At 52.8% G+C, this 24,286-nt stretch overlaps 1 protein-coding gene across 7 annotated transcripts in view; it reads left to right on the top strand.

The window, feature by feature from the left end:
- CLEC16A (C-type lectin domain family 16 member A) overlaps window positions 1-24,111 on the top strand; it is a 219,350-nt gene extending 195,239 nt beyond the window's left edge. For 6 of the 7 annotated variants that reach the window (XM_006776288.2, XM_006776287.2, XM_006776286.2 and 3 more), the window contains 2 exons: window positions 10,011-10,172; window positions 20,848-24,111. In XM_006776288.2, coding sequence (XP_006776351.1) covers window positions 10,011-10,172; window positions 20,848-21,203 — 518 coding nt within the window. In that variant the 3' untranslated portion in view covers window positions 21,204-24,111. Of the gene's footprint in view, window positions 1-10,010; window positions 10,173-17,201; window positions 17,326-20,847 lie in introns of all 7 variants that reach the window. The other variant, XM_006776292.2, reaches the window with a different exon arrangement.
- The last annotated feature ends 175 nt before the right edge of the window (window positions 24,112-24,286 follow it).

Below are 24,286 nucleotides of genomic sequence, written 5' to 3'. Positions count from 1 at the left end.
CATTCATCTGCTAGTGGGCACTTAGGCTGTTTCCAAATCTTAGCTATTGTAAATTGTGCTGCTATGAACATAGGGGTGCATATATCCTTTCTGATTGGTGTTTCTGTTTTCTTTGGAAACAGTCCTGGAAGTGGGGTTACTGGGTCAAATGGGAGTTCCATTTTTAACATTTTGAGGAAACTCCATACTGTTTTCTACAGTGGCTGCACCAGTCTGCATTCCCACCAGCAGTGAAGGAAGGTTCCCTTTTCTCCTCATCCTCGCCAGCACTTGTCGTTTGTTGATTTGTTGATGATCGACATTGTGACAGGTGTGAGCTGGTACCTCATTATTGTTTTGATCTGCATCTCTCAGATGATTAGTGACTTTGAGCATGTTTTCATATGTCTCTCGGTCTTCTGTATGTTCTCTTTTGAAAAGTGTCTGCTTAAGTTCTTTGCCCATTTTTTGATTGGATTGTTTATCTTCCTTTTGTTAAGTTGTATGAGTTCCCTGTACCCAGCTATTTTTAAATATTGGGCATGTTATCCCTTTAAAAAGCAACCAGAAATGAAAGTCTCTAAGCATTTTGAGGTGCAGGCAGTCAGTGATCTAGGGGGGCACCTGTGGTGAGGTTGCTCAGGCTTGGCGGAGGAGGCCGTAGAAATGCCATCTTCCCAGACACCTGATTTGCAAATATGCCCCTGAGCTGGACAGAAATTATACACAAAGAAAACCAGAAATCACATAGGGTGACCACTGGGGGTGTGGGGAAGCTCATAGATTGCCCCTAAAGCCCAGAGTTTGTCCACACAGCCCTGAAGCACTAACTGAGGTATGGCTCACTGAAGGGCAATTGGAAGGACTGTCTCCACGCAGGTAGCTGAGTCTTCTATCTTCCCACAAGCCTCAGAGTCCGAGCAGTGAGTGAGGGGATTGTGGGGAACCTGAGGGTCCGGCTGGCCCGGCAGGGTTGCTGCCATTCGGAACCCTTGCCCTGTGTTGGCAGATGCCTTCATCTTGTGTGAATTTCAGGAGGAGTCTGGGAAAGCATCTAGGCCTTCCCTAGCCCCATCAGGCACCATTGTTAGATTTGACACCTGCTTCCTCAGCACCCCTTCTCACACACATGATCTTTGAACAGATACGGGTAGTTTGGCTTTCCTGGGGTGGCCCCCACGCAATGGCCCCTGCCCCCTACTGCTTCCAGCGTCATTCTCATCTTCCCAGCAGTGGGGAGGAACCAGCCTCTTGAGTCAGAAGCGTGGATGAGAAGCTCTGTGCTGCCTGTAGACGCTATAGGCAGTCTGTCCAGAGCCACCAGCAGCTGAAGTCCCAGGCTCAGTCCCACCCCAGCCTTCTCTCTCGCCCCAGGGGCTTGGATGACTGCACTGTGGGGTGAGAGGGCAGAGCTGAGGAAGGAGCCAGCGAGGGAGAAATAAGGCCATGGATGCACTTGCTGTCTTCGGCTCTGTGCGCGAGGTCAAGGGGCCGATTGATTTTTTACTGTTTCCCAGCATCAGGGCTGGTGAGAAAATGTGAACACTACATGGCAGAAACCTGAGCTGAGGCCGAGTGGAATGAATTTGCTAATGGAAGGCAAGCTCAGGGCACCCTTGCCCACCCTACGGTCCTCATTCAAGTCGGAGACTGTCCAAAATGCATGAGCTGCTTCTCCTGAATCAACTCTTGGTGGGTTTTATTCTATGCTTTTGGGTGTGGATCAAGCATCAATAGGTACCATTTTTGTTAGGGCAGACAGCTGTCATCTCAGAATCTTAGAGCTTTATCCTAAAACAAGTCTCTTGAAAACTGGACTTCTTGGAAGCACAGCTGTCTGAGACTTAAATGGCTCAGGGTCGTGCACTTCAGACTCAGAAGACCTCATATCGGGAGTTTGGTTCTCAAGTTTGCGGCCCATGGGCTCAAGCCTTTAAGGTACCCACTTGCCCTGTCTGTTATTTTCAGAGGTAGGGTCTGCAGAGGTATCTGGGAATAACAGGGGAAGTCAACCCTCGGTAAAGCTCCTGTAGCCAGAGTGGTTCCATTTTTATCTTGTGTATAATTTGGAGTTTCACTATTGAGGGGAAAAATTTGCAGAGCATTGTGATGTAGGGGCATCTTCCCAGAACTAGGCCCCGTCTCCAGCCAGGCAGCTGTCCCTTCCAGGAAGCTGCCTATGGGGACATCGTCTGGGAGGGTGTGATGGGATGGGAACCTAGCACCCACACTGGAGTGTCTCAAGAGCCAGGTCACCTGGGCTGTCCTTGAGATCTTGCTCCCAGGAAGCTCAGAGCCTAGTGCTGACCAGCTCCCCACAGCTGGAAGGCCTGGTGTAACTTCGCTATCTACCCACCTTTTACTCTTGGACTCTCGTCATTTACTTTGTGTTTTAGTGTCTTTCAGTATTTAGTATGTATGGCATTTGGGTTTGGGGGAGGCTCCTGCCATTCAGTGGAGTGAGAATCCTTGAGATGAATTCTAGGCCGACTGGGTTCCTTCCACGTCAGCTCTCTAAAAACTTAGGTAGTTTTCACATCCTTCAGTTTTTAACCTGAAGTACTTGCACTTCAGTCACACAACCAATGTCCTTGGAGGAATTACAGTCTGCCAAACAGCACAAGCACTGAGCAGACCACAGACGTTAACTGGGACCTCCCTATTCCTTGGAAATTTAGAAAACCTGGGGCTCAAACCCAGTTCTCTAGCCCATGCACAAATGGGCCTTTCTGCCTTCTAGTTTCTTGTGCTCCCCCATTTCCAGGTCTTGGCCTTCGTGTGTAATCTCTATGTGACCTGATGTGAACCCAGTTGAAACTCAGTTCCTTTCACTGATTTCCACCAAGAAAGTCCATTTGTGCCACACAAGGCGAGAGTTGAAGGAGCATTTCCTAACGATATGGGGGGTTGCAGAAAGTTACTCCCCCATCTCCGTTGCCCCTTCCCCTCTTCCTCCTCACTCCTCACTCTCAGATTTCCCTGAGGAAGTGCAGGGCAGCCTCCCCAACACTGGAAACTCTGGGGGCCAGCCAGTCCCTATGGAGCTCAGCTCACGTCCCTGCATTAACAATTGATTTTTCACAAATGTCAGTTAAGATTAGGTTCAACTACATAGTAAAGAAAAACCCAGAAGAAGTATATTTCCTTCTTACGTAGAGGAAACCTGGATGAGGGTGGTCAAGGGCTCCAAATAGGCATCAGGGACCCAAGCAGCTTCCTGCTCAATGCTCTTCCATCTCAATGCTCCCTAGTGTCATTCCTTCTCATAGGCCAAGAGAGCTGCTGGGGTTCCAGCCATCACACCCATGTTTTAGGTAGCAGAATGGAAGAGGCACACCTCTTCCACTTTAAGAAGCCGTCCTGAAATCCAACATGCCTCTTTCATTTCTATCTCTTTGACTACAAGTTAGTCACGTGGCCATGCCTAGCTGCCAAGTTCTGTAACTTAGATGAAGGTGAGAATTGATAGTGGGAGACATCTCACCATATCAGAAACGCTGTCCAAAACCCTCTTGACCCCAGAGGATTCCAGGTGCTAGCTGTGAAGGTAATGATAATCATTGCACAAAATCGCAAAGCATCTTGGAAGTCAAGTTCCTTGTGCCCTACTTGGGAAGGCCAACTCCTTTTGGCTGATCAGGCCTTAAGGTGGACAGGGCGGGCTGCGGGAGCACAGGGGCAAGAACAGTTAAACCCACCACTGCGGCTGGGCTGAGCTGGCCTGAGCTGAGTGAACTTTAGAGGATGAGGAAGGGAACGCTGGCCGGGTGGCTCAATTGGCTGGAGCATCGTCTGGCACACCAAAAGGTTGTGGGTTCAGTTCCCAGTCAGGGCAGATAATTAAGTTGCGGGTTCGATCCCCAGTTGGGGTATGTACCGAAGGCAACCAGCCATTGTTTCTCTCTCACGTCAGTGTCTCCCTCTCTCTCCTTTCCTCTCTCTTTAAAATCAACAAAATCATATCCTGGGGTAAGAATTTTTAAAAAGGATGAGGAAGGGATTTGTGAGAACTTAAAAGAGGCAATAGGGAATTCCAGACTGAAGGAACAGCCCAGCTGAGGAGAGAGAACGTGGTTCTTGTCACACAGTGTGAGGACCCGCCTAGGCTGTTAAAAGGCAGGCAGCCCCATCTCAACGTGTTCACCCAGTGGTTCTGCGGGGTGGGTAGGGTTTGAGGAGAGAGCTGGCACAAAAGGTCTCTGGGAGTTGTAACTTCTTGAATCCTGTGGATTTGACCAAGCATTTAAGAAGAAATAGCAGAGATTAACAACTGAAATGCTAGGCAAGACAGATGGGGAGGGGAGGAACCAGCTCCCTCCCTCCCTCTAGTTGCTGTCATGTGGGAATGGGGCCCAGATCTTTCTATTTCGTATGAAGCCAGAAATTCAGATTTGTGTGTAAAATCTTCCAGCTTATAAAGGTGGTACCTGAAATAAACCGACACAAACATGATGTGAGCCAAGCATAACACACCTGCAAGCCCCCAGACTCGCATAGCAGCCTGGCTGTCCGTGCAGAAAGCGGTGCTGGTGTGCTATCCACAGAGAAAGGGTGTGTAAGCTATGTTCAAGGCGCATATTCCAGTGTCTCCTCATAGAGTTCAAGTCAGATTCAGACTTATAGGTAAAAAGAAAACTATTGACCATCTAAGCCAAGAGATGCTCACTAATAGAGGAGAGGGGGCTTGTCCAAGGTCACAAAGCCATTTGGGCAGAGTTAGGACTTGAACTTGGGGTTCTGACTCCCAGCCCAGTGCTTCCCTCTATCAGTGGACCTCATATAGAAGGCTGACCTTTTTGTTTTGTTTTTGTACTTGACAAATGTTAGAGACTTACTGTGAGTTCATTTTCCCAGAATAACTGGCAGAACAGGGCCAGAGTGCAGCAGGAAGACCTGGCCCACCCCTGGGAAGCCCGGGCTCCTGGAAAGTGGGGGTGGGGGCGGCTCCATTGGCACAGGTCCTCCTGCTTCTGGAGCACCGTGCCTGACCTGGCTTAGGGGAGGTTTTTAGTGAGGCTGGGGAGAGATCTCTGGAAGCCAGAACAGATCCCAGGGGTGTGTTAGGGACCTGGGAGCTCGAGCCTGTCCAGCTTCCAGGCAGCTATGTCCCCTCCTAAATGCATCATCTAGATGTGTTAGCATTTACTTGGCCTTTCCCTGGCTGTTGGATACTCCAGTTGTCTCCAGTTCCGCCACACACCCCAGTGCTTTGCACATCCACGTAGTTCTCTATGTGGACCCCTTCCACAGCACAGATTTCTAGATGTGGAATCGGTCAGATGGTGTGAAAATCCTCACGGCCTTTGATACACATTTCACAGGCTGTTCTTGAGACATACTCTGGAAGAGCCAAGAATTTTATCTGCTGGAGATCTCAGGAAGGCCTGTGTGCCTGTGCCCTTGTCCTATGACCTCTGGCTTGTCTGAGTGTGTGCAAGTACCAGGTGATGTCTTTGACTCACGGCCAGAAAGCCCCTGGCCTCCTGCGCCAAAGCCAGGTCAGCAAGAGCTGCCTTGCCCGGATGAAGCAGGTACAGGGCAGGCCTCTGAGGTCACAGGCCTTCTCCAGGGCCCTTCTGACCCTCTGGCATGTCAAACTGGTGGACCCCAGCCCTGGCCAGTGTGGCTCAGTGATTAGAACGTCGGCCCACATACCAAAGGATCTCGGATTCCATTCCCAGTCAAGGGAATGTAGCTGGGTTGCAGGTTCAATCCCAGTCCCTGTGGGGTACGTGCGGGAAGCAACCAATTAATGTGTTTCTCTCACATCCATCTTTCTCTCCCTCTCTTTTTCTCTCTCTCTCTCCCTCCCTCTTCCCCTCCCTTCCACTCTCTCTAAAAATCAATGGAAAAATATTCTCAGGCCCAGCTGGTGTGGCTCAGTGGTTGAGGGTTGACCTATGAACCATGAGGTCACAGTTTGATTCCTGGTCAGGGCACATGCCCAGGATGTGGGCTTAATCCCCAGTGTGGGGCATACAGGAGGCAGCCGACCAGTGATTCTCTCTCATTATTGATGTTTCTATCTCTCTCTCCCTCTCTGAAATCAATATATATATTTTAATAGCCTCTGGTGAGGAGTAACAAAAAAAAAGTGGTTAATACCTCGATTTGCGAAGGACCCCCTTGAAATAGCAGGGGGAGTCTGGGCATCCAGAAACAAAAGCACATTATCGAGCCTTTCTGGGTTCCCAGTGCCATGGGGGAGGGAGGAAGAGAGCAAAAAGGTGAGGAAAGAAGGGAAGGTGGACTTTCAGCAGTAGCAGATGAGGGGGAGATGCACTCAGTTGCCTCTGCCCAGCTAGAACCTGCACATGGGTAGTATCAGAGGTCAGTGATTTTTTTTCTTTTTAACTCTCAGCACATATAACATGTGCAGTGTTTACTGCCAGTGTATGACTTGACCCCCAATCATTCTTAAAATGAAGGAACTTTAGTAATCTGACTGCAGCTTCAGCATCTTGCCTGCTCCCCACCCCCACCCCTACCCCCACCCCCAGGCTCTATCCCAGATGTCTTATGGCAATAAACTTGGGCTTTAAAGAGCTTGGGAGAGAATAGGTGAGTGTCACCTTGGTGACAGCCTCATCATTCATCCATTTGGGCGGAGGCGTTGTCAGAGGATGAAAGGCTTAGTCCTAACTCTGTTCCCACACTCGCAGGCCCCTCTACTCACAGTTCTGGCAAATTCGCAACTCAGGAAAAGCCATCTTGACATTTTGATTTGTTGAGGGGCAATTCATTTTTGAGGCAAGGAAGCAGCTTGTGAACTTGGGGGTTTAAGAAGTAAGCAGCTCTAAAGCTGGTTCTGTGGGGCTGTGGCTGATTGCCCCAGGGGATCTTCCTGGCTGGTGTTCGGATCTGTTTCTAGGTTTGTCATAGTTCATCTGAGGCCCCCACCACTACACACTCAGAATACCTCTCAGTGCCTTTCCTGAGAACTCCAGCATGGTAACCCCGCTCTTCAGGCAGGCAGGCCTCTGCCCATAGGTGGGGTGGGAGTATCGTCCTCTACAGAAGAGGGTGTGGTGATTTACCTACCACGCTCTCACCAGGCTCACATCTGCCTGCCATTACATTGCCCCAAACCAGGAGGACTGGGGATATAAACAGATGTATGGCTTTTAAGACCTGATCCTTAGTCAAAAATAACTTCACACAAACTTTAGTACAAAATAGCCCCTCCATGGGGTTCCACTAAGTCCTAATAGGGGATAGAGCAGCAGGTCCCCTTGCACACACCACCCCCACAGGCCCTGTGTCCACCCATTGGTGGGTGAAGGGAGGCTCAGGGAAGTGCAGACTTGCCCAGGCCCCATCACTGGTAATAGGAATAGATCAGGAATAGAACCCCAGCTTCCCTGGTGCCAGAGACCCTGCTCCATCCTCTACCAGACTCAGTTGAGGGCCAGAGAGTAAAATATTTCAGGCCATGTAGTTTCTATGGCAACTATTTAGCACCGCTGATATAGCTCAAAAGCAGCCACAGACAATGTGTAAGCAAAGGATTATGTCTGTGCCAATAAAACTTTACTTACCAGTCACCGGGCCGTAGTTCGTTGACCTCTGCTCAGTACGCTGCTACCTCCCTGATTTCTGAGAAAGACGAGGTCAGGGCCTGGAGAACCTTCTGGAAGAAGTGTCCGCAGGAGCTAGATGATGTGAGGCTCAGGCAGTGCAGGTGAGTGAGTGAGGTCTCGGGCTGGCCCGGGTGAGTGCACCCAGGGAGCGAAGGAGAGGTTTGATGCGACCGGCCAGGAGGACCAGATCCCACTCTCAGCTGGAAGGAGGGCTTGCCCCTCCCTTCCCCGACTCAGTGCCGCTTCTGAATCACTGAGGAAAGCAGTGGGCCCACAGTCACCTGGGTGGTGTTCCTGTCCAGCTCCCAGGGCTGAGCAGGAACCAGCAGGGCTGTCCAGGCGCCTGGGACCACTGAGGAGGCCTTTGCTCCATGGGAGCGTTCGTGGATTTAGTGGATAAAATCAGAAGCTATGGCCCTTTAGAAAAGCAGGCTGTATAAAGGACAAAAAGCACGTATCCCCTGGAGGAGGGGCTCCTGGTGGGCTCACACAGAGGGGCCTCCTTCGTCGTAGAGCACGCCGTACTCACCATGCGCCACGCCCCTGCAGGAGTTTGATGGCGCTCTCTCATTGCACGCCCACAGCGGGGTGATGGGAAGTTGGCGAGACACCCCAGCTAGCAGTAACACTGGGCACATGTTCTGGGGCTTCTGGGTGGTGAAGCAGGATTTGTCCAGACTCCAAAACATGGGGCCCGTCTACTCCCCTGTTCTGGGAAGGCCCCAGGCCCTAGAAATGGGTCATCCCATCGCCAAGCCCAGAGTTGCTGCGGGCTGTGTGAACTGGACAGTCACATGCCACCTAACAACGGGTCTGTTCTGGGAAATGTGTCGTTAGGCAGTTTCATCACTGGACGAGCACCTAGAGCAGTGATGGCGAACCTTTTGAGCTCGGTGTGTCAGCATTTTGAAAAACTTAACTCTGGTGCCGTGTCACATATAGAAATGTTTTGATATTTGCAACCATAGTAAAACAAAGACATATTTTTGATATTTATTTTATATATTTAAATGCCATTTAACAAAGAAAAATCAAACAAAAAAATGAGTTCGCGTGTCACCTCTGACATGCGTGTCATAGGTTCGCCATCACTGACCTAGAGTGCACATGCTACACAGCTGGGCTGTCGGGTACTGCCTGTGGCGCCCAGGCTGCAAGCCCATACAGCATGTTACTGCACAAAACAGCAGGAAATTCCATTGAGCAGGAGAAGAGGATGCAGTCAAGAGGCAAGGTCAACACGGCTACTGCAGACTTCTTACAAGTAGAAAGACTACTCTCTAAGGATAAAACGTATAGTAAATCCATCAACCAGTAGCATAGTTGTCTGTTATCAATACGAGTCATGCACTATACATAGTTTACACGGCTGGCAGCCCAGTAGGCTTGTTTACACCAGGGACGTCACAAATCACGCATAATGAACGCATTGCACTATGATGGCTATGATGTCGGTAGGTGACAGGAATTTCTCAGCTCCTTATACTCTTCATATATATATATATTTCACAGAGGAAGGGAAAGGGAGATAGAAACATCAATGATGAGAGAGAATCATTGATCCACTGCCTCCTGCACGCCCCACCCTGGAAATGAAGCCCGCAACCCAGGAATGTGCCCTGACTGGGAATCAAACCATGATCTCCTGGTTCATAGGTCGACGCTCATCCACCGAGCCACACCAGCTGGGCGCTCCTTATACTCTTAGGGGACCACCATCGTTGACTAAAGCGTCCTTTTTCGGTGCGTGATTGTAATTGGTGGCTTGTCACCAGGGCTTTCATGTCTCCCACACCGAATCCCCAGACCCGCCAGGGCAGAGCCACTTCTATGGCATGGGCATGTTGGGGGCTCTCCCCTCCCATCCAGTGTGGCTTCAGAGTTTGGGTCTGGTACCCTGCCTTTGATAGCATGGCGCATTAGCAAAGGCCCGCGTCCCTGTGTGACCTTCTCCGGGACGCCGCTGAAGTTCTCTGGCTGCATGTCCCTTCAAGGGCACAGCACACATGTTGCTGAACCAGGTCAAGCCCTCAAGTTCCAGCTCACAACCCTGCCCTAGCTGGGGAGCTGACCTGGGCCTTCAAGGAGCTGGATTTGAGTTGGTTGGCGTGGCCTTTACACCTTTGAGGTGGGGGCTTGCCCTAGAGCAGCGGTTCTCAACCTGTGGGTCGCAACCCCTTTGGCGGTCGAACGACCCTTTCACAGGGGTCGCCTAAGACCATCCTGCATATCAGATATTCACATTATGATTCATAACAGTAGCAACATTACAGTTATGAAGTAGCAACGAAAATGATTTTATGGTTGGGTCACAACATGAGAAACTGTATTTAAAGGGCCAGAAGGTTGAGAACCACTGCCCTAGAGGGTCCCACACACAGTTGGGACCCCTCGCAACAGGCCGGCTGGTTTCCTCCCGCTTGGTCACGTCACCCTCCACTTGTCTTACAGGCTTTGCCGTGGCCCAGTGCATAAACCAGCACAGCTCACCATCCCTGTCGTCGCCCTCGCCGTCTGCCAGCGGGAGCCCCAGCGGCAGCGGAAGCACCAGCCACTGCGACTCAGGAGGTGCCAGCTCCTCGTCCACCTCCTCTGTTGCCCAGAGCCCATCAGGTATTGGCCCAGTGACGCAGTGGGGGGGTGTTTGGGGAGCCTGTGATTCCTCGACGCCAAGACCACTGATACCCAGCTCCTCACCACCTTGTTGGGACACTGTCACTTAGGGTTCCATGTTCTCCAACAGCACTGCCCCAGGCTGGCTGATGTCGCTCCCTGCAGGGTGGGAAGTACTCCCTTTGCAGGCTGGTCCACTGAAAGGCCATCCCTGACCACAGAGCTGCAGGGGAAGGACCAGAGGCAGGCCAAGCCTAAATCTACCCTCATCACCTCCAAAGTCGTAGGTGTCACAGGAGGGGCCTCCCAGACACGATTGTTTGAAGGCTGGCAAAAGAACCACGTCCGTACTAATGGTTTTTCCTTTATAACATACCTGTTTCCTCTTTAAATGTTTGGTGTAGTGCAGTCATCTGAGACCATGGGTGCACCTGCTGCCTGTTTGAGAGTCAGTCAGGATGTACTAGTCATATCTCACCTCCTGTAACTTACACCAAGTGTCACAGGCAGACCTCATGAGCAGGGAGCCCAGGGAGGGACATGTGAGTGGGTGTCCCCCCAGCCCATGTTTTCAGCTGCCCTGAGCCCTCACACATGAGCGCCTCCCTGCACTGTGTATGAACCCAGGCTTGTTTCCTAAACAGTATGGCCTCAAAATGCAGCCAGAGGACAGGGCTCAAGCTGGGGTGGCAGCAATGGCCTTGAGAGTGTGTGTGCTCCACACCTCGTTTGGGGACTCTTGGTGTCCTTGCCTGTTCCTGCAAGGTCCCTTCTGGAGCCCTCACCATCCTACTTCAGGGGCCCCTCACGTAACTCTTGTTAAACTGTAGATTGATGGGTCATGACAAGGCGATGTGCAGGGCATGAGCCACTGTTCCCTCCCCTCCAGGGGCAGAGGCCTCCTGGGGTGCCCACACCTCTCTCTGGACTGTTTAGCTTTTGCCGTCCCTAGCAAAGGGTTAAGCCAGCGTAGCCTTTGTGCCTGAGGCTCAGGAACAACTGTACCCCTACCCTCCTCCCACAAGCACCCATTACCTCCATCTCGTTAATATTCATGAGGCCTGTGTCCAGCCAGTGTGTTCCAGTGGTTAGGCATCAACCTATAAACCAGGAGGTCACGGTTTGATTCCCAGTCAGGACACATGTGCAGGTTGCAGGCTTTATCCCCATTGTGGGGTGTGCAGAGGCAGCTGATGAATGAATCTCCTTCGTCATTGATGTTTCTACCTCTCCCTCTCCCTTCCTCTCTGAATTCAATAAAAAAATATATTTAAAAAAAACATTCATGAGGCCCAGGCAGCAAGGTCACCCTCAAGCCACCTCACTCAGACCCTCTTCCACTCGGCACCTGCCCCTCTCTGTGCCCCAGCTGGGGAGATGACAGCCCTCTCTGAGCTATTTCTGAGCCCGTTTAAGATTGGCTGCACATCCGAGCAGTTGCGGCTGCCATTCCCAGGCTCGTAGCAGGGAAATTCAGACAGAGCTTCCTCCAGAAGCCAAGAGCCCCCTCAGCCCCTCTGAAGCCTGGTCTCGTGCTGGCTCTGGGGCCGAAGTGCAGGGTTGTGCGTCTGTGTGCTTGTGTTGCACCCATGTGCTGCCTGCTGTGCCCGTTTCTGTCCGTGTGTGTGCACCCAAACACGTGATACCTGACATTACATTTGGCGTGAAAGGTCTCATCCTGGTGTAGGTGGCTACACCTCTCTTCCATTTTTAAGGAGGCACAGCACACAGTTAAGCTAACAAATGAGCCGTACACTTCTCTGCCTAAAACCGAAACCAGCAAAGAGCCACATTATCAAAATCGGGCCATGTATGCAGATGTTCCGCTGAACAGGCCCTGGGGCTTCGGCTCAGCACCTTCCCCCTGAGGCTCCGGTCCACGGTGCACACGTTCGTTTTCCTTGGTCTCCCTCAGCCCCTCCATCCCTACCCACCATCCCCTGCATGGTGCCAACAACATGTCTTTTTGTCTCAGAAATGCAGGGGCTATTAGCCTGGCTGTCGGGTAGCGAGGCAGTTCCAGTCGATAACTGATGGCCAGACCCTCCTGGGTGTCCGCTCCCATTGGGGGGCATCCTCTGCAGGCCTGCGGGGCCAGCATGCGAGTCCCCATTTGTTATGCCGCCTGACGGTGAAAGCCTGAGGCCAGCCTGCCCGTCCGCATCTCTGCAGACACTGAAATAGCTCCCCTCCTGGTGAGGGGCCGGCCCATTGGGCAGCTTGTGCTTCACTCTCAACCCAGAACCCACCTGTTGATCCCTGGAAAGAGAGAGCATCAGAGCGCTCAAGCAACTGCCCATCACAGCTGCCCGGCCACAGGCATCAGCTCTGTCCCAGGGTGGAGGTCTCGGGAGGACCACCGTTCCCTTGCCTCGCAATGCCAACTTCCAGGCCAGCCCACCGCCTCCCAGGTCCATCCAGGGGACAGCACCTGGGTTCCCATGTTCCTGCAGGGCCAGGTCTGCCCGGAGGGTCCCTGCATCTGCCTGGTACCTTCCTGAGCCATGTCTTACTGAGCCGTGCTGGGTGGGGAGCCAAGGACGGAAAAGGGGAGAAGGTTCTAGTGGGGTGGGTGCCCTTTGGCTAGTTTCCTGGTTTGACGTCAGCCTGGAATGGCGGCCAGTGTTCAGGCATCTGATTTGGAAAGGCCAGGCCTGTTGTGCCTGCTCAGCAGACTCTCCACCCACAGGGCCTGGCCACAGTCTAGCAGAGGCCGCATCCTTCGAGGGCCAGCGGGCGGGGGTGGGCCAGGGCCTCCCCGCAGCCCAGCCAAGAGGCCACTAGTCCTCAAAGTGGCTTTTGAGGGCACAGTGCTGAATCAGAAGCATTCCTAGCACTGTTTCCAGAGCCCCCAAGTCCAGGAAGTCCCGATTGTGGAGAGCAGCGGCCAGGTCCCCTGCAGCCGAATCAGCAACTCCAGTGGCTCCTCCGCTCCTGGAGCCGTGCCTTGCTCAGTCAGGTGTTTGGTTGGGGAAGCACACGAGAGATGCCGGCCACCAGGGGACGAGACAGGCCCAGCTTTCCGTGTCTCTGCTCCATGGTTTTGAAACCTGGAGTTGTACAAGGAGACCCATAAAGCCGGGGTGAGCCTCACACCATCTGAGCCGCCGACACGGCGCGGCACCTACCGCCCAGCCCAGCCTTCTCTGTGTACGCTGCTGCATGGTGTCCACAGCGCCCCATGCGGCAGGCACTTGCTCAGAAGTGCTTCACAGACACCTCCGCATCGAATCCCGCCTCCCATTGTATAGTTGAAAACACGGGGGCTCAGAAAGGCCATGCAGCTTGGTCAAGATGCTGCTGCTAGTGAGGGGGAGCCCTCGCCGTGGCAACTCCCAGCTCATGCTCTACCTCTGAACACAGCCCAGCAGAATCAGGGGTTCCTCAGTCGGTCTCGGGTACCCCCAAGGGTGTTGCAGAGACTCGGGACCCACGTTTGGGTCCTGGTTGGGGACAGCCCATGAGGTGCACACAGCTCTCCTTCCAGTATGCACAGAGCCCAAATGAAAAGCCACAGCCCGTCCACAGAGACCCAGAAAACTGTACCCGAGTCAGCAGAGGCTGGGCTATGCGACCCTTGTTGGGGAAAGCCTGGTGATCCCCCAAAATCAGCAGCAAAGTGGAGCCCAGACAGCCACATCTCTGTCAGCCCAAATGACTTTGTCCTTAAAGGAGGGCATGAAACCATTCCGATACCCAGTTGTGTTTCTGCCTCTGCCCTATGTCCAGGCCAGAGGACCTCAAATTTCCTGTCTGAGTTTGAAAGAGAACAGGTTTATCCCAAATGCAGATTTTCTCAGCTTCCCCGGGGCCTTCAGTTCCAGCACTCAGGTTCTGTGGCTGTCAACCCTGACCACAGTAGGGCCCTCTACAGGCCACCCCACCCTGCCCCTCAGCCCCTTAGTGGCTTACCCCTCTGCATCTTTTCTGCCTCAGCCTTGGTACCTCACCTCCACTGTACTAACTTTCTCTAAACAAACAGATTTGTTGAGTCCCTCCCACATGCAGGCACCAGGGATACAGGATAATAAAGGGTGGCATGCACAGGCTAGCCGGGGAGCCCATGGTCTATCAGACGACCACACAGATAAATGTCCAGTTATAAACTACGACAAAGGAAACGTGCAGAGAGCTCGGCCAGCTGAGCAGCTGCAGGAGGGCCGGGGGCTCCTGGAGGAGGCCGCCCTGGAGCTGAAAGCCAAAGGGTGAAGGGTTCACCAGGCCAGGGCTCCATGAGGAAGGTGGCCGTGGGCCTCACACAAAAAGAGCCCAGAATCTGGCAGGGGACAGGTTAGTTCCTTCCCCGTCTCCCTGGGGTTGGCCTGTAAATTCTGCCCTCGTAAACACAGTCTGAGGCAGCCTGGTTTTGAGAAACAGTCCCCATGCCCATCAGGGCTGAAGCCTGTGGCCCAGCACTGGCAGAGGGCTCCTCCCAAGGGGAAGGGACCCCACCCAGAGGGGTCACCGGTTGTCAGTTGCCCAGAGGTGCCCACTGTTCTGGAAGCACCAGCTTCTGATTCGCCATTGCACACCAGACACTGGATGGGTGTGAGTGGCTTTTTAGCAAGTACTGACCCTCAAATCAGGGCCAAGACATACTCCAGACCCAAGGCACAATCAAAGCTGAATTCCCTGGTAACCAAAGTAACCAACCAGAAAGAGTTGGGGCGAGGGATTTTATTTTCACCTTCAGTTATGTGCCTGTTAAAGGTGTGCAGAGGGGACTTTCCTGTCTGGTTTTACCACCCGATACAGGAGTTGGCCTGTTCCTCTGTCTTTTAAAGTGCTTTGAGATCTTCACGTCTTTCTGGGGAGAGCTGGCGCCCTGCACAGGGGAGCGTCCAGGAACCCGTCCTCTTGTCGCCCACTCGTCCCCAAGAGCTGGCCTGATAGGCCTCAGCTCCTTCCCCAGTGAGAAAATTACAGGGTTGGAGTCAGCACATTTTTTCCTTAAACATTTATGGTTTTGAGAAGCTGAAATTGCAGAGAACATATGGCGGGAAAGAGAAAATAGACCCAATTTTGGAACCAAATGTAAGACCAGTAGGAATTCTTTAGAAATATTTGCTGAGCCTGGTGTCATGGCTCAGTGGTTGAGCGTCGACCTATGAACCAGGAAGTCACCGTTTGATTCCTGCTTGGGGCACATGTGAAAATAGTTTCACTAGCCCTGGCCGGTATGGCTCAGTGGATAGAGTGTCAGCCTGAGGACTGAAGGGGCCTGGGTTTGATTCCCGTTCAGGGCATATGCCTGGGTTTCTGGCTTGATCCCCAGTGGGGGGGGTGCAGGAGGCAGCCAATCAATGATTCTCCCTCATCAATGATGTTTCTATCTCTCTCTCTCTCCCTTCCTTTCTGAAATCAATAAAAATATATATATATTTTTTTAAAAGAAATATTTGCTGAGTTACGCCTATACATACACATGATGATAGTTACACTACACATGTACACACATACATATACACAAATGCACACATAATCTTTCACACGTGTTCTGGGTGAGCTACTTTGAAGAGGAAGGAAAATCGTTTGTTTAAAAAAATTAAGTTAGAGTTAAGGCCAACCTGCTCTTTTCTTTTTTAAAAATATGTATTTTTTTATTTATATCAGAGAGGAAGAGAGATGGAGAAAGAGAGATAGAAACATCAATGATGAGAGAGAATCATTGATTGGCTGCCTCCTGCACATGCCCCACTGGGAATCGACCCGGCAACCCAGGCATGTGCCCTGACCAGGAATTGAACCATGACCTCCTGGTTCCTAGGTCTATGCTCAACCACTGAGCCACACCGGCTGGGCCAGCCTGCTCTTTCTGATGTCCATTCTTAAGGTCCACAGAATTTTGAGTTGTGGCCACTGTGACACTTCTCCCAAGGTTTACAGAAAGAAGGACGATTTGCTTCCTGTCTGGAGCTTGACAGGGGCAGGGTACTGCTCTGCGGGGCCTCCCTCCCCGTCCTCACCTCCCCCTAGGGTGATTGTTTGAACATACGACCTTCACCCCAGGACATAGTCCCATTTGGACCAACTTAGAGCCAGACAGCCCAAGACTGACCTGCATGTCACTGAACTCAGTTACCACAGTCGGGCAGGACTTTTAAGGACAGAAACCTGAGTCAAAGGTATTGTCTTTTCTCCCCAGTTTTCTCCACGGCATTTTTTAAAAAATGGGATAAAATATAAATAACTTAAAATGTACTATTTTAACCATTTTTAAGCTTATATGTTAGTGGCATTAGGTACCTTCGCCTTGTGTTCTGTGGCCTTGATTTTAAGCTTTGCTGTAATCCCAAGTTTGTCTCAGATGACGGTTCCTTCCTTCCCAGTGAGATGCTCCTAACATTTTTGTTTCAGCCGGTTAGAACCAACCCTCTGGCCTCCCGGCACCAGGTCTCAGACCTTCCTGCCATGGTTCAGTCTTGGTTTTCAAAGGTTCGTCACTAGAGCGTCGCCTGGAGAGTGTCACCCATGGCTGGGGAGGATGTCCCAGAGCGCCTTGCCCCGAGGCCTTCCCAGAACTCACAGAGCTGCGCTCTCGGCTCTCAGGTGCTGACACCGAGGGCTGTTGGCCTCATCGTTGGGTCAGAAATCTGCTTGTTGCACCAGCTGGTTTGGCGCCGATCCTCCAACCACACGGCCTTCCCTCCTCAGAGCCCCCCTCGGATGCAGGGTTCACCTCTTAGCCTGCTGGTTTGCATCGAAACTACGGGCCCCTGGCCTCTCACCAAGACCAGATGATGCTGATGGCCCCACCCTCTCCATTCCAACAGGACCCAACCTTTGCTGTCCTTACCCCGATTGAGCCCCGACACCATCTCATCCTGGAGGGACGGAGTGGGAGATGTCTTACTTGCATGGGGGGGCTGCGCCCCACGCCCCTGCTGTCACAGCATTCCCTGGGCACTGCCAGCCCCTTGCACACTCATCGATGCTCAGTGTTTGTCTCTGCTCTGTGCCCCTCTCCATGTCACCTCTCTGTCCTGTTGTTAAAGGCTTTCAATGATCTGTTGCTGTGTTTCCCTCTAGTCAGGAGTGGCAGGAAAGGACGCCGGCGAGTGTTCAGCCTGTCGGAGGCCGACAGTCACGGCGGCCACTGGGTTTAGTGCTTCGAACGGCAGCTGTCACGGCAACTCTGGCACAGTCCATGCAGGCAGGTCTCCTCCGTTAGTCTCCGCGGCCCACGACGCCCCTCGCCCGCCGCATTTGCAGTCAGTGGGCTCTGCTCGGCCAGCGGGCCAGGCTGGGCTCCCAGGACACCAAGTCTTGGCCTGAGAGCACCCTCAGAGTGGGCATTTCCTCACCTTCCCTGGACTGGAGCTCCCTCCCTTTGTGGCCTCATCTCACCCGAGGATCACATCCCCTGGCTCTTTCCCCTTCCATGCCAGACCCCGCAGCCTAGAAACACTGCCCTTCTGGGCAACACCGCGCAGGCCCGGCCAGGCTCAGCACAGGCCCGCGCCTTCGCAGGACAGCCCAGTGTAGGCCACGGGGTTGGATGGTAGATTTTGCAATAAGCAAGCAAGAAGTCAGCTTTTTCTTTTCTTTTATTTTCTTTTTATCCTGGTCTTGCTCAAAGCTAAGTGATAGATTCCGTCACATTCCAGCCAAAGGCCGAAAGTTACAGACACACCAATGGCGCTCACTCCATCGTCCCCCTCTCACAATTACGCTCTGGAGAGCGGCGAGGGTGCCAGCTCTGCGTCTCCCTCGGTGCTGCCTCGGGGTTTCCCACATGCGCCCTCCCACTTGGCAGCTGCGCTTGCCAGTCAGGAGCCTCCTGCCTTCTTTTGTGTTTAAAAGCTGTTTCCTCTGAGCTTTGCCCTCTGACTTGCTGTGCTGCTCTTTTCTCCCCACATCACTCAGGCCCACCTATTCCGGACGAGCACATCAAACCCAGGTTTTTACTGGAAACTGTACCTCACTCAGCAAGGGTCAGCCAAGCCCCTGCCCCAAAGCCAAAGACAGCTTCTGAGGGTGCCGGCCAGGGGCGTGATGGTCAGCTTGGGGCAGAGCCACGGGGAGGCCGAGCCTCACTCATGGAAGCCTGGACATCCGGGAGTTCCCACTCCGGCCTCCCGTCGTCTCCCCTCCCCTGGCCAGGAAGCCAGAGTGTCCTCCAAATCCCGCACTTCCTGGGCCAGACCCCAACGTGTGGCCTTAGACCTCATAAACCCCAACTGCAGTCACCTTTGCAGCTCAGCACTTGACCAGAAAACGTGTCCTCGCTGGGCTGTGTTCCCCGGGGAAACCTGCAGAGCCCCCTTCCCAGTGGATAAGTGTGAAGGTCACAGTTAAGAAGCAGTTCTTAGTTTAACAATAACAATAAGGAAAGAATAAATAAAATAGGACAGTGCTATGGGTGACGGGTAAGAGGAGGCATGTTTTACATGGAAAATATATTTAAACAGCCATGACAATGAAGGGTCATTGTCCTCATCTTACTGATGAGGAACTGTAGCTCCAAAGAACTGAAATCTCTTGTTAGGGTCACAATATAGATTGAATGGTGGCCCCTAAAATACACACCCATGTTCTAATCCCTGGAACCTGTAAATATTACCAAATAGGGCAAAAAGTGTGGTTAAGTTAAGGATCCTGAGAGGAGGAGTTTATTCTGAGTTATTCAGGTGAGCCCTGAATAATTTAATAATGTAATGAAGACATGTTTCAGATCTTTAAAAAAAAAAGTCTATTTTTATGGGAAAAACCCCATCTCTTTTTAAGTGTTGGTTCTTTTCTAAAGAAGTGACAGTGTTGTGCATAGGGTGTTCTTTGTCGGTTTGTTTGTTTTCCAACATATCTGATGGCAGCTTTCCCACATCCTTGATTTTTCCCATCACCAAAAACCCCATCAGGGATCAGGGAGAGAGGTTTGCCAGCTTTTTTGAATATCTGCCTGCAAATGTGGACGGGCAAAGAGGGAACTCTTTACATAGACTTTTTGAGAAAAATGTGAAGGAAATGCTTTGCAGCTCTGTCTCCAGATGGCACAAAAGTGCCATTTGAAGAATTAGTCATTTCTCAACTGTCCTGTCAGCAGCTCGACTTGCATGTGTACCCACATGCACAAGGCTCACGGACATGCACCCACTCGCGTGAAGCGAAGTGCGGCCGCGGGGCAGGTGAACCCCTCTCAGCCACACATCCTGGTGAACGACAGGCAGGCCGTGCTGGGTCAGCCCATCACCACAGCCGTTCTTAACTGAATGAAGCCAACTCACAGAATTCGGAGAAACCAGAATGCGTGTGGGGTGTTCACCATTCTGTCTCAGGTCACCCTGCTTGAGTCACTTTTTCCACTAATGCCCACGGTGCCACCCTCCAGGAGTGAGGTGAGGACAGGCCCAAAGTCCCACACAGTGGTTTTCTCTGACCTTATTTCACTTAAAAAAAGGGGGGGGGGGCAGCTGTAAAGAAATTAACTGGGACCTTGTAGTGCTCATCTCGCCTGAGAGTCTCCTGGGAAGAAACCCTGCCATGCCATGCGCTTTGGGGGCTCAATCTGTTGCTTGCACTTTCTCTCCACAATGGGGATCCTCATCTTCTCTCTCCTTCATCCATGCTGTGTGCCCTTTGGTTTTATTTTGCTCTTGGTTTTTCTATTCTGTTGCTCACTGTTGGCAAATTCTATTTTGTTTTGGCTTAACTTATAAGGAAAAAAAAAAACAAACTAGAATCGCACTGGACAAAAGAATGTCTACCACCATTCCCAAGACCCAGACTCATGGCCCACACAGTGTGGCCAGCACCTCCAGCCGATGGCTCCTCAACCCCATGGTCCATACAGATAGCGATCTGCTTTCCAAGTGAGATGCCCACAGCCTTCTTATCAATGCTTTCAAATTATGGGCAGGTGACATCCTAGATTAAGATGTTTTCCACAATGCCCTCCAGTCACAACCGGCGTGTCTGTCCAGGCAGGTCCGTCATTGGAAAGCAAATGAGGCCACCTGTCTGTAACCTAATCAAGGGTTTTGAAAAGCACCCAAAAAAGAAATTGCCGCTCTGAGAATAACTGTGTGGGGCGGAGCCTCCCCTTCCTTCTGACTTGGTTTCTCCCTGTGGGACCAGAGTGGCCGGGGCGATCACAGTCCCTTTGTGAGTGCTAACTCAGCACTTCAAGAAGGAACAGGAGACAGCAGTCCCAGCTTTGCAAGTTAAGAAGTTCTGTAGAATTCCCTCCTCTGTCTTCTTTATTATTATTATTTCTATATATATATTGCAATGAGTTCCCTTTTTGGTAAATGTCACCAAATTAAACTCTGGAAATAGCACGAAGTGATAAGCACCCCCAAGCCCATATCCTCCTTCCACACGTGTTTATCATCAGGCAGGTGGGTCAGGCCTGGTGTACCCATACAGCCCCCTGGGCCCTTCCCTGGGCACCCAGGAATTGGGCTTCATAATACACCCCAGGATTTTTGCACAAGCCCCTCACTTTTCCTTTGCATCGCAAGTGAGGGTAGCCCTGGGCCCTGACAGATGCCCCCAGGACTAGGTCAGACTGGTTTCACCAGCTCTGTGCCCCCAGAAGGAGCACTGGAGCAAGCTGTTCCCTCCACACCGCCATCTCCCACCCAGATCCCCCTGGGCCTTTGTTCAGGACGGGGCAGATGGTGCCCGCAGAGCAGAAGTCTCAGAGCTAAGTGTCCCTGTGTTTCCCCCCACCCAGATGACGCCGTGACTATGGAACAGCCTCAGCCTAACCTTCCCGACCAGTTGGTGATCGTCAACGAAATGGAAGCAGATGCCAGGCCCTGCAAGAGCCTGGCAAAGAGCGTGGACATGGAGACGGTCAGCCTGTCCCCCAGCCTCACCCCAACCCAGCAGCCCACCATTTCCCTGCTCTGCGAGGACACGGCCGATGCACTGAGCGTGGAGTCGCTGACCCTCGTCCCACCTGTGGATCCCCACAGCCTCCATACCCTCGCAGGCATCCCCCCGCCACCCCCACTAGCCGCCGAGAGCACGGTGACCCCAGGCAAGGAGATTGCACATCCAGAGCCAGTGGGCCCCACTGAGCACTAGTCCAAGCCACGCAGCCTCCCTCTGTGAGTGTGGCTCCGCTGGTAGGGACCCGGCCACTGACTCCAAAGACACATTGAGAGCATCGCTGTGACCATCCTCACCACCCCCATGTGCTCCTTCACTCCATTTGAATTCCTCTTTCACTTTCCACTTCTTCGAGAGCAGCTGGGACCCATGGAGACACCCTAGCAAACCCAGAGGACTGAGGTGGCGCCTCGGGAAATGGTTGGGTTCCTGGTCTGCGCGCCCCCAAGCCTGGGTGGCAGGACCCACCACCACCGCTCCATCAGCCGGCCCTGCCCAGCTCACAGCTCCTCCGTGCATCCCAGTGTGCATGGAAGAAGCGGACGAGGTCACCATAGGCAGAAATTTGCAGGAAAGCGAACTTCGATAAACATCTCCTTTGGGTATTTATTTCCACTTTTGGCAGCAGGTGGAAAGCATTTATTTTAGAAGCACCTATTTTGTTGAAAAGTCCAAAAAAATCCTCAATGCTAAGGTGTAATGTCATGTAAAAAGTGTAAGATTACTGTTAAGTTTTCATTTTCGTTTTCCCCTGAACTTCCCAGTGTTTTGGTTTAGAGTTCTCAGTCTGGCGTTCTCCGTTTTCTTAAGTGGTTCTTATTTCTTTATTACTCACTAATTCTGCAGGCCTGTGGGATGATAAGTACCTTCCTGGAAAGTTTAGAATATTTTTTAAACAAAATAAGGGAGATACGTGTATTCTCAGGTACACAGGGAGCAGAGAGTGTGGGGGTTTCCCTGCCAGCAGCCCAGGGGCCTCACGTTACCTGAAGTCTTTTCATGAAACTGCAGCCAGCTCCTGGTTCAGCACCCGTTCCTGGTCTCTGGGCCAAAAGCAAGCAGGACAGTTACCCAGCATCCCCCGCAGTTGTCCCATCTCTGTTTGCCTAAGAAAGAACCATTGGGGACCGTGAAGCCCCCAGTGACTGTGATGAGAGCAAAGGCGTGGCGGCAGCATCTGCATCGCCTGCTCGACCCTGTGCGCTCTTCCTCTCCTGCCACCGCCAAGACACAGCTTGTGTGTTAAATGAACCCCCTCCCTGTGGGCTAGTTCTCCCCGGATCCAGTAAAGCAGCCAAGGTTCCTTCCTGCTTGGCACAGCCAAGCGACCCTCCCCCTCTGCCGTGCTGAGGCCTTCCGCAGCTTGCCTGCCAGTGTCCACCCGGGTGGCCTCCAGACGCTCCGCCTGCTCACCACCCACCTCTCCGCCTCCCTCAATCCGGCCGCCACAGCAGAGCCTGGAGGAGACAGTTCCTGCGGGGGACGGGAGTGGTGCCAGTCAGAAGCCCTCCGGGCAGCTGTGCCCACCAATCTTCAACAAAGAAAAGACTCATTTAGGCTGAAGTTCAGGGCCCCAGCAAGAGGAACAAGCCACGGCACCCGCAGAGCCAGGTGGGACGGGAGAGGAGGAGAGGAGGACAGTCCGTGGGGAGGAGGGCCGGTGGTACCCCTTCTCCAGCAGCCAGCACCGGTCCTGCGTGATCTGCTTGCACGTAAAACAGCCCAGGCCAGGGCCATGCACTTCTGGTTTTCCAGTGACTCGGGCAGCAGAACTGAAGCCAAGTGATTTCCCAGGTGGAGCCAGGCCCTCCCCGGGACCACCACCTGCCGTCCGGAATCCAGTGGTACCTGGTGACTTCGTGGCCTCCGGCACTGACGGAGAAGGTCTTGGCACGGGGACAGCATGCCCACGGGCCTGTGGCAGCACTGCCCAGGCTTGGGGAGCCAGACATAGCCTCATGGACTGTTGAGTGAAAGGTTCAGATCCCTCCCAGCCAGCCAGCAGCTCACCTTTAGGTGTGTGGGTGGGGACTGCTTTCACCCGACACCTTGATGCTGAGGAGAACATATGTCCTTGTGCTGGGAGGTCTGGGGTCTGGAGGAGGCAGGCAGGGTCTTGGCTCTGATGAAGGTCTCATCTCACCAGGTCTTGGCCGTCTTAGCAGCAGTGGAGAACCCCACAAACTTCACAGCGGGGCACTCCCAGACTGGCCAGTCCACACAGAGCCCTGGGTCTCAGGTGGGGCAGAGACAGTTAAGAAAGGAATTCTTGGAGAGCCCAGAGCAGGAGGGACCCTCTGACCCATGGGCCCTTAAACTCAGATCTCTGATGTCAGCCCGCCAGCCCCTGCCTCCACATTCCTGCAGGAGTGGCTGGGGCTGGTCTCACCCTCCCCAAGTCCACACTGAGCTCTTGGGTTAGCCACATGAGCCCCCAAACCTCAGCTTTGACAGTTGCCATGGAGAAGCCGTGTCCTTTCTGGCTTGAGGGAGTGAGGGCGCCTCTCCCCAAAGGCCCAGGTGGGGCGAGTTCAAGGAGCTCCCCAGGGAGGAAAAGGGGACCATCCCAAAGCCACAGTGAGAAGGTGGGGCAGATGCCCCATCCCAGGGAGGGGTGGGCAGGAGGGTCCTCCTGCCCCAGCAGGCCTAGGCCTCCCCCTCCCCCTCCCCCTCCGCCAGGCCTGCCCTGCTCTGTGTTCTGCAGGAGGCAGCTTCCACCCAAGCACCGAAGATACGCACCCTTCACAGACACAGGAGATCTCCAAGGTCTCGAGATGCACTGTTTAGAAAGGCACGGGGTGAACTGATTCTCATCTCTTCTAGATGCAATAAGTGAGAAATATCTCGTGTAGTCATGTTGACACTGGGCATAAACTGTAAGGGTTCCTAATGTTCCTCCGAACTGAAAATATGTAAATAAGTTTGTCCCGAGGAGGAGCAGGGTTAGGAAACCTCACGCTTCTGGGCTGAGGGACCGTTCCAGGGAAGTACCTGCTCACAGGGTGACTCATGCTTCGTGAGCACTGCACACCAGGGTGGAAATGAAAACTGGAACTTCCTTGTAAATTGTTACTTGGCAATAAATGCGAAAGAGCTACCAGAATGTGGCGGCTGCTTCGTGTGCTGTGGAAGGGCAGCCACGCAGGCAAAGGGCAGGGTCTCTGCTGTCTGAGCCTCAGCCTATCACAGCTGTCAGTGTTCTCGTTCCTAAAGGGAGGCAGGGCTGCTCCTGCCCAGAGCTGGGGAAACGCAGGTGCATCAGGTTCCATCCAGAAAGT

Source organism: Myotis davidii, unplaced genomic scaffold, assembly GCF_000327345.1.
Source record: "Myotis davidii unplaced genomic scaffold, ASM32734v1 scaffold209, whole genome shotgun sequence".
In the NCBI taxonomy this organism is placed as follows: Eukaryota; Metazoa; Chordata; class Mammalia; order Chiroptera; family Vespertilionidae; genus Myotis; species Myotis davidii.
This window is presented reverse-complemented; position numbering and strand designations above follow the sequence as displayed.